Source organism: Balaenoptera physalus (genome assembly GCF_965194825.1).
Source record: "Balaenoptera physalus genome assembly, chromosome: 5".
Lineage (NCBI taxonomy): Eukaryota > Metazoa > Chordata > Mammalia > Artiodactyla > Balaenopteridae > Balaenoptera > Balaenoptera physalus.
The window spans coordinates 120,908,598-120,923,713 of record NC_138884.1 but is presented as its reverse complement, the minus strand read 5'-3'; the positions used below and the strand labels follow the sequence as shown (position 1 = coordinate 120,923,713).

The 15,116-nt window shown below is 38.1% G+C and overlaps 1 protein-coding gene and 1 long non-coding RNA gene across 6 annotated transcripts in view; one reads left to right on the top strand and one right to left on the bottom strand.

The window, feature by feature from the left end:
- The window catches only part of ELOVL6 (ELOVL fatty acid elongase 6), a 136,095-nt gene extending 122,642 nt beyond the window's left edge, over positions 1 to 13,453 (top strand). For all 5 annotated transcript variants that reach the window (XM_082463003.1, XM_082463002.1, XM_082463004.1 and 2 more), the window contains one exon: positions 9,105 to 13,453. In XM_082463003.1, coding sequence (XP_082319129.1) covers positions 9,105 to 9,529 — 425 coding nt within the window. In that variant the 3' untranslated portion in view covers positions 9,530 to 13,453. The remainder of the gene's footprint in view (positions 1 to 9,104) is intronic.
- LOC309661367 overlaps positions 10,874 to 15,116 on the bottom strand; it is a 45,568-nt gene continuing 41,325 nt past the window's right edge. The window contains exon 3 of the long non-coding RNA XR_014263981.1: positions 10,874 to 10,951. This is a non-coding gene — a long non-coding RNA (uncharacterized lncRNA). The remainder of the gene's footprint in view (positions 10,952 to 15,116) is intronic.

Sequence of the window (15,116 nt, the reverse complement as noted above, 5' to 3'; positions counted from 1 at the left end):
ACTTTCCCCTTTGGTAACCATAAGTGTGTTTTGTATGTCTGTGAGTCTGTTTTTGTTTGGTAAATGAATTCATTTGTATATCTTTTAGATCCCACATGTGATAGCATATAATATTTGTCTTTGTCTGACTTCACTTAGTGTGGTATTCTTTAGGTACATCCATGTTGTTGCAAATGGCAATATTTCATTCTTTTTTATGGCTGAGTAATATTCCATTGCATATATACACCACATCTTCTTTACCCATTTCATCTGTTGATGGACACTTGGGTTGCTTATAGTGCGGCTGTGGACACTGGGGTGCCTGTATCTTTTCGAATTAGAGATTTTGTCTTTTCAGGATGTATGCCCAGGAGCGAAATTCCTGGGTCATATGGTAGCTCTATTTTTACTTTTTCTTTTTAAAATATTTATTTATTTATTTATTTATTTATTCGGTTGTGCCGGGTCTTAGTTGTGGCAGGCAGGCTCCTTAGTTGTGGCATGCAAACTCTTAGTTGTGGCATGCATGTGTGATCTAGTTCCCTGACCAGGGATCAAACCCGGGCCCCCTGCACTGGGAGCGTGGAGTCTTATCCACTGCGCCACCAGGGAAGTCTCTATTTTTACTTTTTTGAGGAACCTCCATATTGTTCTCCATAATGGCTATACCCATTTACATTCGCACCAACAGTGTAGGAGGGTTCCCTGATGATAGTCATTCTGATTGGTGTGAAGTGATACCTCATTGTAGTTTTGTTTTGCACTATAAGAAGTAATAATGTTTAACAGTTCAGTAGGGAAATAAACTAATAGCTCCTGCTGAATGGAATAGGGCACCACCTGTATTATTCCAACCACAGCCATCAGAACCTTAAAAGTCTTTCCAAGATCCAGAATTATCTGACCTTCCTTTGTATGAGATGTTTTAGGGCATCCTTGAAGTATGAGGGATAAGACAAGGGTAAGTACTAAGTTCCCTTGTGCTTAATTAAATTTCAGAATAAGAAGAGGGACCACCTAGATCTCCTTGTTATACAAAAAGAAGTCAAGTTCGAGTTCACCAAAGGTCATGAAGGATATTGGTTTTTCCCATATCTGAAAACCACAGAGATAGGAAAGAGAATGAAGCATCTGCCTGCATTAATCCTGTTTCTGTCTCATATGGGACAGAAACAGGATTTATGCAGGCAGATGTTTTTTCTTTTTTGGACTCGTTAATGGAATCAGGTGTATTTGTTACTGTGCTTGCTCTTCATCCATTTTTACGTAAGTGTTCTAAAGTATATTTTTCAGAACTCCTAGACTTTTAAGAGAATCACTGCAGATTAATAGCATCTACCTGCCTGAGCACCATTCTTGCTTCTATAATATGAATTTTCTACCTTAGAAACAGTGATCTTTTGGATAGTCAAAATAGCTCAGATGGGAGAACATTAGACTGAAAAAACAGTGGCCTTTTTCTTCAAGGGGGATAATGTTAGTAAAATTTTGGATAGATCCTGGAAAGCTTTTTCAAAGTTAATTCCATAAAAATGTGTGTCATTCTCAGTTTTTTATCACCTGATTCATTGGTACCAAAATATTCCTATTATCCTCTTCAGTAAATACAGTAGAAGATAAATTTTTTTCTCCTTTCCTATTTTTGCCTTTTGTTTATTTAATTTTTTTAAATTTAATTTTTATTTTATATTAGTGTATAGTTGATTTACAATGTTGGGTTATTTTCAAGTGTACAGCAAAGTGATTCACTTATAAATATACATATAACCATTCTTTTTCAAGTTCTTTTCCCAAATAAGTTATTACAGAGTATTGAGTAGAGTTCCCTGTGCTATACAGTAGGTTCTTGTTGATTATTTATTTTATATATAGTAGTGTGTATCTGTTAATCTTAAACTCCTAATTTATCCCTCCCCCTGCCTTTTCCCTTTGGTAACCATAAGTTTGTTTTTGAAGTCTGTTTCTGTTTTGTAAATAAGTTCATTTGTATCATTTTAAGATTCCACATGTAAGTGATACCATGTGATATTTGTCTTTCTCTGTCTGACTTACTTCACTTAATATGATAATCTCTAGGTCCATCCATGTTGCTGCAAATGGCATTATTTCATTCTTTTTATGACTGAGTAATATTCCATTGTATATATGTACCACATCTTCTTTATCCATTCCTCTGTCAATGGACATTAATGTTGCTTCCATGTCTTGGCTATAGTAAATAGTAATAGTGCTGCAATAAACACTGGGGTGCATGTATCTTTTCAAATTATGTTTTTTTCTGGATATATGCCCAGGAGTGGGATTGCTGGATCATATGGTAGTTCTATTTTTCATTTTTTAAGGAACCTCCATACTGTTCTCCACAGTGGCTCTACCAATTTACATTCCCACCAACAGTGTAGGAGGGTTCTCCTTTCTCCATACTCTCTCCAGCATTTATTGTTTGTAGACTTTAAAAAAATTTCATTGGAGTATAGTTGATTTACAATGTAGTATTAGTTTCAGGTGTACAGCAAAGTGAATCAGTTATACATATACATATTCCACTCTTTTTTTTTTTTTTAGATTCTTTTCCCATATAGCCCATTACAGAGTATTGAGTAGAGCTCCCTGTGCTATACAGCAGGTCCTTATTAGTTATTTATTTTATATATAGTAGTATGTATATGTCAATCCCAATCTCTCAATTTATCCCTCCACCCTCTTATCCCCTGGTAACCATAAGTTTGTTTTCTACATCTGTGAATGTACTTCTGTTTTGTAAATAAGTTCCATATATACAATGGAAGATTACTCAGCCATAAAAAAGTACAAAATAATGCCACTTGCAGCAACATGGATGGACCTAGAGATTGTCATACTGAGTGAAGTAAGTCAGACACAGACAAATATATGATATTCCTTACATGTAGAATCTAAAAAAAAAAGGTATTGTTTGTAGACTTTTTGATGATGGCCATTCTGATCAGTGTGAGATCATACCTCATTGTAGTTTTGACTTGCATTTCTCTAATACTTATAGTGATGTTGAGCATTTTTTCATGTGCTTTTTGGCCATCTGTATGTCTTCTTTGGAGAAATGTCTATTTACACCTACTGCTCATTTTTTGATTGGGTTGTTATTTCGATATTGAGCTGCATGAGCTGTTTGTATATTTTGGAGATTAATCCCTGTCGATCACTTCATTTGCAAATATTTCCTCCCATTTTGTGGGTTGTCTTTTCATTTTGTTTGTGGTTTCCTTTGCTGTGCAAAAGCTTTTAAGTTTAATTAGGTCCTATTTGTTTATTTTTGTTTTTATTTCCATTACTCTAGGAGCTGGATCAAAAAAAGGTTTTGCTGTGATTTATGTCAAAGAGTGTTCTCCCTATGTTTTCCTCTAAGAGTTTTATAGTATCCAGTCTTATATTTAGGTCTTTAATCCATTTGGAGTTTATTTTTGTGTATGGTGTTAAAGAATGTTCTAGTGTCATTCTTTTACATGTAGCTGTCCAGTTTTCCCAGCACCACTTACTGAAGAGACTGTCTCTTCCCCATTGTATATTCTTGCATCGTTTGTCATAGATTAATTGACCATAGGTGCGTGGGTTTATTTCTGGGCTTTCTATCCTGTTCCATTGATTTTTTGTGCCAGTACCATACTGTTTTGATGACTGTAGCCTTGTAGTATAGTCTGAAGTCAGGGAGCCTGATTCCTCCAGCTTCGTTTTTCTTTCTCAGGATTGCTTTGGCTATTTGGGGTCTTTTGTGTCTCCATATAAATTTTAAGATTTTTTGTTCTAGGTCTATGAAAAATGCCATTGGTAATTTAATAGGAATTGCATTGAATCTGTAGATTGCATTCAATAGTATAGTCATTTTGACAATATTCATTCTTCCAATCCAAGAACATGGTATATCTTTCCATCTGTTTGTGTCATCTTCAATTTCTTTCATCAGCATCTTATAGTTTTTGGAGTACAGGTCTTTTGCCTCCTTAGGTAAGTTTATTCCTAGGTATTTTATTCTTTTTGATGTGATGGTAAATGGGATTGTTTCCTGTATTACTCTTTCTGATCTTTTGTTGTTAGTGTATACAAATGCAACAAATTTCTGTGTATTAATTTTGTAACCTGCAACTTTACCAAATTCATTGATTAGCTCTAGTAGTTTTCTGGTAGCATCTTTAGGATTTTCTATGTATAGTATCATGTCATCTGCAAACAGTGACAGTTTTACTTCTTCTTTTCCAATTTGTATTCCTTTTATTTTTTTTCCCTCTGGTTGCTGTGGCTAGGACTTCCAAAACTATGTTGAATAAAAGTGGTGAGAATGAACATTCTTGTCTTGTTCCTGCCCTTAGAGGAAATGATTTCAGCTTTTCACCATTGAGTATGATATTAGCTGTGGGTTTGTCATATCTGACCTTTATTATGTTGAGGTGTATTCCCTCTATGCCCACATTCTGGAGAGTTTATCATAAATGGGTGTTGAACTTTGTCAAAAGCTTTTTCTATTGAGATGATCATCTGGTTTTTATTCTTCAGTTTATTAATGTGGTGTATCACAATGATAGATTTGCAAATATTGAAAAATCCTTGCATCTCTGGGATAAATCCCACTTGATCATGGTGTGTATGATCCTTTTAATGTATCATTGGATTTGGTTTGCTAGTATTTTGTTGAGGATTTTTCTGTCTATGTTCATCATTGATATTGACCTGTAATTTGTGTGTGTGTGTGTGTGTGTGTGTGTGTGTGTGTGTGTGTGTGTGGTATCTTTGTCTGGTTTTTAGTATCAGGGTGATGGTGGCCTCATAGAATGAGTTTGGGAGTGTTCCTTCCTCTGCAATATTTTTGGAATAGTTTCAGAAGAATAGGTGTTAACTCTTCTCTAAATGTTTGATAGAAGTCACCTGTAAAGCCATCTGGACCTGAACTTTTGTTTGCTGGAAGAGTTTAATCACAGCTTCAATTTCATTACTTGTGATTGGTCTGTTCATATTTTCTATTTCTTCCTGGTTCAGTCTTGGAAGTTGGTACCTTTCTAAGAATTTGTCCATTTCTTCTAGGTTATCCATTTTATTGGCGTATCGTTGCTTGTAATAGCCTCTTATGATCCTATGTATTTCTGTGTTGTCAATTGTAACTTCTTTTTTATTTCTAATTTTATTGATTTGAGCCCTCTCCCTTTTTTTCCTTGATGAGTTTGGCAAAAGGTTTATCAATTTTGTTTATCTTTTCAAAGACTCAGATTCTAGTTTCATCGATCTTTTCTACTGTTTTCTGCATCTCTATTTCATTTATTTCTGCTCTGATCTTTATGATTTCTTTCCTTCTGCTAACTTTGGGTTTTGTTTGTTCTTCCTTCTCTAATTGCTATAGGTGTAAGGTTAGGTTGTTTATTTGAGATTTTTTCTTGTTTCCTCAGGTAAGCTTCTATCGCTATAAACTTCCCTCTTAGTACTGCTTTTGCTGCATCCCATAGGTTTTGGATCATCGAGTTTTTGCTTTCAGTTGTTTCTAGGAATTTTTTTATTTCCTCTTGGATTTCTTCAGCAATCCCTTGGTTGTTTAGTAACATATTGTTTAACCTCCACATTTTTGTGTTTCTTACAGTTTTTTTTTTTTTTCTTGTAATTGATTTCTAATCTCATAGCATTGTGGTCAGAAAAGATGCTTGATATGATTTCAATTTTCTTAAATTTACTGAGGCTTGCTTTGTGGCCCAGCATGTATATGCCCTGAAGAATGTTCCATGTGCACTTGAGAAGAATGTGTAGTCTGCTGCTTTTGGATGGAATGCTCTGTAAATATCAATTAAGTCCATCTGGTCTAATGTGTTATTTAAGGCCTGTGTTTCCTTATTGATTTTTCTCTGGATGATCTGTCCATTGATGTAAGTGGGGTGTTAAAGTCCCCCACTATTATTGTGTTACTGTCAATTTCTCCTTTTATGGCTGTTAGCATTTGCCTTATGTATTGAGGTGCTCCTATGTTGGGTGCATATATATTTACAATTGTTATCTCTTCTTCTTGGATTGATCCCTTGATCATTATGTAGTGTCCTTCTTTGCCTCTTTAAATGGTCTTTATTTTAAAGTCTATTTTGTCTGATATGAGTATTGCTACTCCAACTTTCTTTTGATTTCCATTTGCATGGAATACCTTTTTCCATCCTCTAACTTTCAGTCTGTATGTGTCCCTAAATCTGAAGTGGGTCTCTTATAGACAGCATATATACGGGTCTTATTTTTGTATCCATTCAGCCAGTCTATGTCTTTTGGTTGGAGCATTTAATCCATTTACATTTTAAGGTAGTTATCAATATTATGTTCTATTGCCATCTTGTCAATTGTTTTGGATTTGTTTTTGTAGGTCTTTATTCTTCCCTTCATTTTTTGTTCCCTTCTCGTGATTTGATGACTATTTTTAGAGTTGTATTTGGATTGCTTTTTCTTTTGTGTGTGTTGATCTATTGCAGATTTTTGGTTTGCAGTTACTATGAGGTTTTGATATAGCTGTCTATATACAGACAAGATTGAAATTAAGAGACCAGCAACTTAAAACAAATGCATTTCCAATATCCTGCATTTGTATTCTCCTCTCCTCATGATTACTCATTTTGACATCTTATTTGTGTGTGGATGATTTCCTACCTTTACTGTGTGTTTGCCTTTACCAGCAAGCTTTCCCATTTGTAATTTTCCTGTTTCTAGTTGTTGCCTTTTCTTTTCTGCCTAGAGAAGTTCTTTTAGCATTTGTTGTAAAGCTGGTTTGGTGGGGCGGAATTCTCTTAGCTTTTGCTTGTCTGTAAAGCTTTTGATTTTTCCATCAAATCTGAATGAGAGCCTTGCTGGATAAAGTATTCTTGGTTGTAGCTTTTTTTCCCTTTCATCACTAAATATATCATGCCACTTCCTTCTGGCCTGCAGAGTTTCTGTTGAAAGATCAGCTGATAACCTTGTGGGGATTCCCTTGTATGTTATTTGTTGCTTTTCCTTTGTTGCTTTTAATATTTTTTCTTTGTCATTAGTTTTTGTCAGTTTGATTAGTATGTGTCTCAGCATGTTCCTCCTTGGGATTATTCTGTATGGGACTCTCTGCACTTCCTGGACTTGAGTGTTTCCTTTCCTACGTTAGGGAAGTTTTAGGCTATAATCTCTTCAAATAATTTCTCAGGCCCTTTCTCTCTCTCTTCTCCTTCTGGGACCCCTATAATGCGAATGTTGGTGCATTTAATGTTGTCCCAGAGGTCTCGTAGACTGTCCTCATTTCTTTTCATCTTTCTTTATTCTGTTCCACAGCAGCGATTTCCACCAATCTGTCTTGCACCTCACTTATTTATTCTTCTGCCTCATTTATTCTGCTAGTGATTCCTTCTAGTGTATTTTTCCTTTCAGTTATTGTATTGTTCATCTCTGTTTGTTTGTTCTTTAAAGCTTCCAGCTCTTTATTAAACATTTTTTGTATCCTCTCAGTCTATGCCTCCATTGTTTTTCCAAGATCTTGGATCATCTTTACTATCATTACTCTGAATTCTTTTTTGGGTAGATTGTCTATCTCCATTTCACTTAGTTCTTCTGTGTTTTACCTTGTTCCTTCATCTGGAACATATTTCTCTGCCATCTCATTTTGCCTAACATTTTGTGTTTGTGGTCTCCGTTCCTCAGGCTACAAGACTGTAATTCTTGGTTCTGGTGTCTGCTCCCTGGTGGGTGAGGTTGGTCCAGGGACTTGTGTAGGCTTCCTGGTGGGAGGGACTGGTGCATGCCCACTGGTGGGTAGAGCTGGGTCTTGTCCCTGTTGTGGGCAGGGCCATGTCAAGGTGTGTGTTTAGAGGTGGCTGTGAGCTCAGTACAACTTTAGGCACCCTGTCTGCTGATGGGTGGGGCCAGGTCTTGGTGCCAAAATGGCGACCTCTGGGAGAGCTCATGCCAATGAGTGTTCTCTGGGGTGTCTGCCATCAGTGTCCTTGCCCCCATAGTGACCACAGCCTTGCCCCCGCAGGAGACTCTCCAAGACCAGCAGGTAGGTCTGGCTCAGGGTCATATGAAATCAGTGCATTGCCTTGGGTCCCAGTGCAGGTAAAACCTTGTGTGCACCCTCCAAGAATGGAGTCTCTGTTTCCCCCAGTCCTGTGGAGCTCCTGCACTCAAGCCCTGATGGCCTTCAAAGCCAAATGCTCTGGTGGCTCATTCTCCTGATGCCAGAACCCCAGGCTGGGGAGCCTGATGTGGGGCTCAGAACTCTCACTCCTGTGGGAGAACCTCTGCAATATACTTTTGCAGTCTGTGGGTCGCCCACCCAGCGGTTGTGGGATTAAATTATATCGCAGAAGCATGCCTCCTACCGTCTCATTGTGGCTTCTTCTTTGTCTTTGGGTGAAGAATATCTTTTTTGGTAGGTTCAAGTCTTTTTTGTCGATGGTTGTTCAGCAGTTAGTTGTGATTTTGGTGTCTTTGTGAGAGGAGGTGAGCTCAAGTCCTTCCTCTCCGCCATCTTGTCTCATCCCAGAATAGCCTTTTGTTTAAATTTTACTTCTCTAACTAACTTCCATATGTCAAGGCTTCACATTTTATTGGGAGCTTACAAAGATATGTTTTTCAAGAGTACCTTTGTCATGTACCAAAGAAAAGTGTCTTTACTACTCCAGAGAGGCCTAAGAACATTTTGCTGGGCACTTGAATTCTAATTTGTTTCTCTTGATTGATGATTGATTAATAAATATCACTTGACTCTTCCAGGTGATATTTCCTAAAATGCATGGCTGAGTTGGAAATGGACAACATGGTTACTAGTGTCCCTTCCAAATTAATATGATTTTGTGCAAAACACCTTTCTGAAAGTAACATTTATTGAGTGCTTACCATGTGCCAAGAGGGCATGTTGAGTATCCTATTTAATCCTCAGATAATTTCAAGCTATTATCATCCCCATTTTACAGATGACGAAATGGGAATATAGTGAGGATAAATAACTTGCCCAGGGTCACTGAGCTAGTAAATATCAGTCCAGGATTCTAACCCAGTCCATCTCATTCTGAAGTACCAGTTCAAGACATCTACCTTCTTGCAGAGATATAGATTATGATTATGTTATGGTCAAGGGGCTCATGTCCATTTTTTTCTTTGTCTTTCAGGAGATACAATATTCATCATTCTGAGGAAGCAGAAGCTGATCTTCCTGCACTGGTACCACCACATCACTGTGCTCCTGTACTCCTGGTACTCCTACAAGGACATGGTTGCCGGGGGTGGTTGGTTCATGACTATGAACTATGGCGTGCACTCCGTGATGTACTCTTACTATGCCTTGCGAGCAGCGGGTTTCCGAGTCTCCCGGAAGTTTGCCATGTTCATCACCTTGTCCCAGATCACTCAGATGCTGATGGGCTGTGTCGTTAACTACCTGGTCTTCCACTGGATGCAGCATGACCAGTGTCACTCTCACTTTCAGAACATCTTCTGGTCCTCACTCATGTACCTCAGCTATCTTGTGCTCTTCTGCCACTTCTTCTTTGAGGCCTACATTGGCAAGATGAGGAAAACAATGAAGGCTGACTAGTGTCGGAACTGAGGAGGAAGCCATAGCTCAGGGTCATCAAGAAAAATAATAGACAAAAGAAAATGGCACAAGGAATCACATATGGTGCAGCTAAAACAAAACAAAACAAGACATGAGAAAATACACAACCCAAAGCAGCTTAGGGATAATTAGGTTGAATTAACCCAGTAAGTTTATGATCCTTTTTGGGTGAGGACTCACTGAGTACACCTTCATCTCAAAGGACTGCTGCTGGAAGACCCCATTCCCTCTTTATCTGTCAACTCTAGGACAAATGAGAACAAAAGTGGGCCAGAGGCAGAGAGAGAGAGAAAGAGAAGGCAAACAAAAGCTATTAACAGTATATGAAAAAAAAAATGTATTTACTAAGTGTTATATTTCTCTAAGGATCAAAGAAGTTTACTTAAAAAACTGTGCAAACCCATACACACAATCCTTTCTAATCTTTTTTGACAGTAAACTGGAGCCAACAGAAAAGATAAAAATGGAAGAGACACAGGGTGTATATCTAGAACAATAATGCTTTTGCAAAAATGAAAGCCTTTTTAAGAAAGGTTGGCAGTTGTAGCCCCCATGAGAAAAGATGTCTTAATCACCTCCTGAGAAAATGGATATAAACAACTATATTTCAACTAAGAGAAAGGCTTGTTTCCCTTCGTCGCACAGCCTCAGTCTAGTGAGTGAGTTTGCCAAAACCAAATGGGGCACAATATTTTTCCAGGGTTTTTCCTGGGAGGAAGGAAATAATGCAGCCCACTTCCTAAAAGGGCAGCCCCATCTCAGAGCATTTCTGATAGTTTAATTTCTACCCCTAAATGAGGTAGGAAGCATTATCCTTTGTTCTGTTGCCTCAGGCTTTCAAACAGAGGAGTAAATACAGAATAAAAAAGATACAACTCAATCAGATGATTTGAAAAATCGACTCTCTACTACCTGTAAAAAGGTGCAGCACTGTACCGTTCTTGAGCTGGGAAAGAGAAAAAGACAGTGGGAAAGGAGTGAGCCGAAGATCAATATAATAGACAATAAGTATACCCCTCCCTCGGTGACTTCACACATATTCATAACTTTCAAATGAAACCCTGTGGTACAGTCCATATTTTCTATATTTTTGTGAATTTCAAACAACCTGCAGGGCTCTTCTTGATCTTGGGTAAACACTGTGTTTCTGCATCATCTGCATTTGCTCCCAAAGGCAATGCAGAGGTGTTTAAAGTGCCCTCTGCTGGTCGAGTGGAGATACTTTGACAAACACACTTCATGGCAAGTTTGGCTGGAACAGTTGACAACAAAGGGCCCCTTATAGACTTATTCTTCAAATTTTAAATGATATAAAATACTCACCATATTTTTGGCCAAATCAGAAGACATTCTTCCTGCTTCAAGTCAGCTTCAGAAATTTTTTTAAAAGGGACTTTTGCTCTGGAACTCAGAAAATCAATTTATTAAGAGCCATATTCTTAAAAAAAAAAAAAAAGCTAGATAATATAATATCTGTAATATTTCAGTCCTTTTCAAGCCAAATAAATGTGTAAACATTCCTAGTATTTCAAAGAAGCAATTATGTCAAGTTGTTCAATGTGATATAATAGTATTCTCATTGGCTAAGTAGCTTAATGATTAGACAAACTAGATGAAAAAATTAGGGGCCACTACACTACATAGATTAGACATGCATAACCACACGTATAGGCACACAGATGAGGGGTCCACCGAACTTCAAAGCCCAAATGAATAGAAACACATTTTCTGGCTAGCAGAAAAAAAAGCTGTTGTTTATCTTTCTTGCTTTATTTGAGAGTGTACAGAAAAGGGATTTTTCAAATTATTTTTATATTATTTTAGCTTTAATTGTGCTGTCATTCATGAAACAGAGCTGCTCTGCTTCTCTGTCAGAGATGACAAGGGCTTTCTCAGCATCTCGTTTATGTGTGGAATTGAAAAGAATAAAGTTTTATTCCATTCTGTGTGAATGGTCTGAACCATGAACAAAGAATCCGTGCAAACCAAGTCATGACTGATGGGGTGGAAGGCGGGGGCGGGGTATGCAGGGGAGAGAAGCTGTTACACCTGTGTTAAATTATTGTGAACAGTCTATGATGTCTTGACGTTGGTTCATAGATGAATTGATGGAGGAATGTATTATTTTTAGGGCAAAAACTGACATAAGCTGAAAAGATAAGGATCTATTAGTTATAGCAGGACCTAAGATGCAAATAATGTTATTTTGAGCTTTGAAAATACATGATACTGTGCAATATGCTTTTTTTTATATAACAGAAAAAAAGCAGAATAATTAAAATGAGGAAAAGGCCAAATAACAGTTGACTTAAGCTCTAACTGGCCCTTCAGTTAAACTCAACTCTGGTTGATTTAATTTAATTATTTAATCCATTGATTTATCAGTGATCATTTAATGCAGGTTAGAATAAGGAAATGAGCATAGACCTTAAATAGACCCTAAATGATGCTTCCAAAGCACTTTCATCTTGATACAGGTTCATACTTGTGTTCACTTGTGAGATAATTTAGAATTTTTGTTTACAGATTGAATGTCTAATAAATAGTTTTAAAATTAGGTAAATATATCTAAAGGCATTTCCGATGATTATCATGGGAGGGAAAAAGAAAACACACCTGTAAAAAAAAAAAAATCTAAATTCTGGTATTACAGGTTCAGTATAATGTTTTTAACATCTCAGCTTAACTGCTTAATTATATCAAGATACGAGGCTGGACCACTAGCCCATGGCAAATCTGAAGCCTGAGAACTGACTGCCACATAGATAATCCTGCTGTCAGTTAACATTCCAGAAAAACTTGGGCAGGCAAGTTTTTATAGCTGCCCCACTATGCTGCAATAGATTATCTTTCTATTGAAGATTTTCCACTGCATTCCAATTGCAGTTTGGTGAAAACATTCCTGGATTTAAAAAAAAAAATTTTTTTTTTTAAACCAAATCTTCATACATAAGTACATGCAATTTGGTACACAAGGTCTGAGCATCAACCCAAGTCTGTGAGTTTGCAGTGAAAAACTTTCTAGTGAGAAATGCTCTATTCATAGAGCAAGAGGTTTTATCTGCACCTTCTAGTTTTGCTCATGAAAAAAGAGCCACTACTATAGTCATACTCAATATCAGGCCAATGTACCAAGTTAAAACCATGTACTGAGGTGATTATTCCAGGTAATTTACTCCCATCCTTCTAACCATACTCTACTCCACTATAAAAATGAGGGGGCAGGGACAATACAGCTGTATATGTTGCTGAAGGGGAAAGAAAAAATTGATTACATCCCTGTCACTTCTCTCTACTATTGTAGCTCTGAGTCTAAAACTTTACTGAGTGGGGTTTCTGTAGAACTGAATGGAACAACACTTCTAGGAGACCCACAGAATTTTTTTTTTTTTTAATCAGACGTGGTATCTTTATCATAAGATAAAACCTGTCACATAAGAATAACAAAGCGCCTGGAGTCAACTACACTGGCGTAGAAAGTTCCAGAAGTCTGGCCTGGTTCCCAGACTGCTGGGTTACCTGGGAGAGACAAGCTCAGGTTGCTATCTTTATTATGAGAGAACAGCCTCTCCTCAGACACAACTAAGTCAGCTCCAGCACATTCTGAGGGTTGTGGGTTTTTTTTCCAGTTTGGTTGATGAATGAATCTTTAACACAGTTGTTGGATTGGCCATGTGCTGACACAAGAGGGCTACTAGGGGAGTAGAGAAGTTCAAACAGAGCGCCTCCCCGAGTTCAGGAGTGCTTTGAGTTGTGTGTGCATGGTCCGTGTCTGTCTCATAGACACTTATTTCCCCAAAATGTTTCCATCCTGAAAAGTACAATTGTGTGAGAGTTTTACGATGAAAGTCTAGTGGTCCAATCATTTTGTTTTCGATAATAAATATTTTGCTATCGATTTGGGATGGTAGTAGAGCCTATTTTCGTGCTGTGAGTCATTGTCTCCTGTAGCTTAACTTGTTCTTCTGTCCCTTTTCTATTTGTATACAAGACCCTATTCTTTGTGTCTCAGACCCATCACCATCCAAAAGAGATTTTGCTAAGAATGCACCACAGGGTTTGGCCTGTGGTGCGTACTCATTAAAGTGAGAGCTGATAAAGCAATGGTACTCTATTTTGGGCTGACAATCAGTATGAAGTGTTAGGTCCCAGTCTTCCAATGAACCAAAGGCCTCTGTATGCTGGTACGCAATATTTAAGCAAAACAAGCATCAGTTCAGTTATAGTATTTTCTTGAATGCCAGTTGTAACACGCCAGTTATAAACATCCTCGAGTCATATGGCAGAACCCATAGCTAAAGAGACCAGTTAGGTACACCTGTGCAGAGCATCAGAGAATATTCACAAACCTGTTGAATCACCAAGTTACCTGCTTTATCCTCAGACACTCTGAAAATTCAGGGCTAGCAGAAAGGGGAAAAATAAGCCCCAGATTTCCCTTCCTCCCGAATTACACTTTAAAAATATTGGGGACTTTCCTGGTGGCACAGTGGTTAAGAATCCGCCTGCCAATGCAGGGGACACGGGTTCGAGCCCTGGTCCAGGAAGATCCCACATGCCGCGGAGCAACTAAGCCCGTGTGCCACAACTACTGAGCCTGTGCACCTAGAGCCTGTGCTCCACAACAAGAGAAGCCACTGCAATGAGAAGCCCGCACACCACAACGAAGAGTAGACCCTGCTCACCGCAACTATAGAAAGTCCGCCTGCAGCAACAAAGACGCAATGCAGCCATAAATAAATAAATAAATAAGTGAAACAAAAGTTATTCTAGCACTAAAGAGATAGACAGTGGGAACACAACCATGGCAGGGTTGAGGGGGATTAGGGAGATCTTAAGAATGGCATTTTGATTTTATGTTGAGCAGGCAAAAGTCTTGACATCAGACACACTTCACCAGAAATCCAAACCCAAAACTACATTGTAGTAAACATCTCCTAAAGCAACTGGTTAAATTAAAGAAACTGGTCCCATAAATCAGGGTCAAGCCATATTTGCAACACATTTAAGCCAGGATTACAAGGTCCTGACTCATGTTGGTATTGAAACGCTGTAATTTTCCTAATGCTTGGCGGCACTGGGGACTTTTTTCCCCAGTGGGCAGAATCTAGAATTCTCCAGAAGTAGCCCCATAATGCTGCCCAAGCCTGTGCGATTCAGACAGGTCTGCTCTCTTGGCGTGTTCGGGCAGGAGGTTGCTTGCTGCAACCTTAAAAACCACTAGAAGATTCAGCCTCTGGGAGGCCCCAGCGCCTCTGTTCAGATAAAAGCCCGCCCATAGAAGCCTCACAGAGCAAATCACAGCAATGCTGGAATTGTTATTTTCAAGTGCTTATTTCACGACATTAAAAGAAATATTTTTTTTCTGGTATATTAAAATTAAAAATAAAATCATAACTTTTGATGAAAACTAAACTATGTTTCCAGTTTCTTTTCTCTCTTGTTCTGGGCAATTCAAAGGGGGCGTCCAGGACACTAAGGGCTACTCAAAAATCTCACAAAGGCCATCCCACACTTGACTCCAATGTGTTCACGAAACACAGGTGAGTCCCTAAAACTCCTCAGT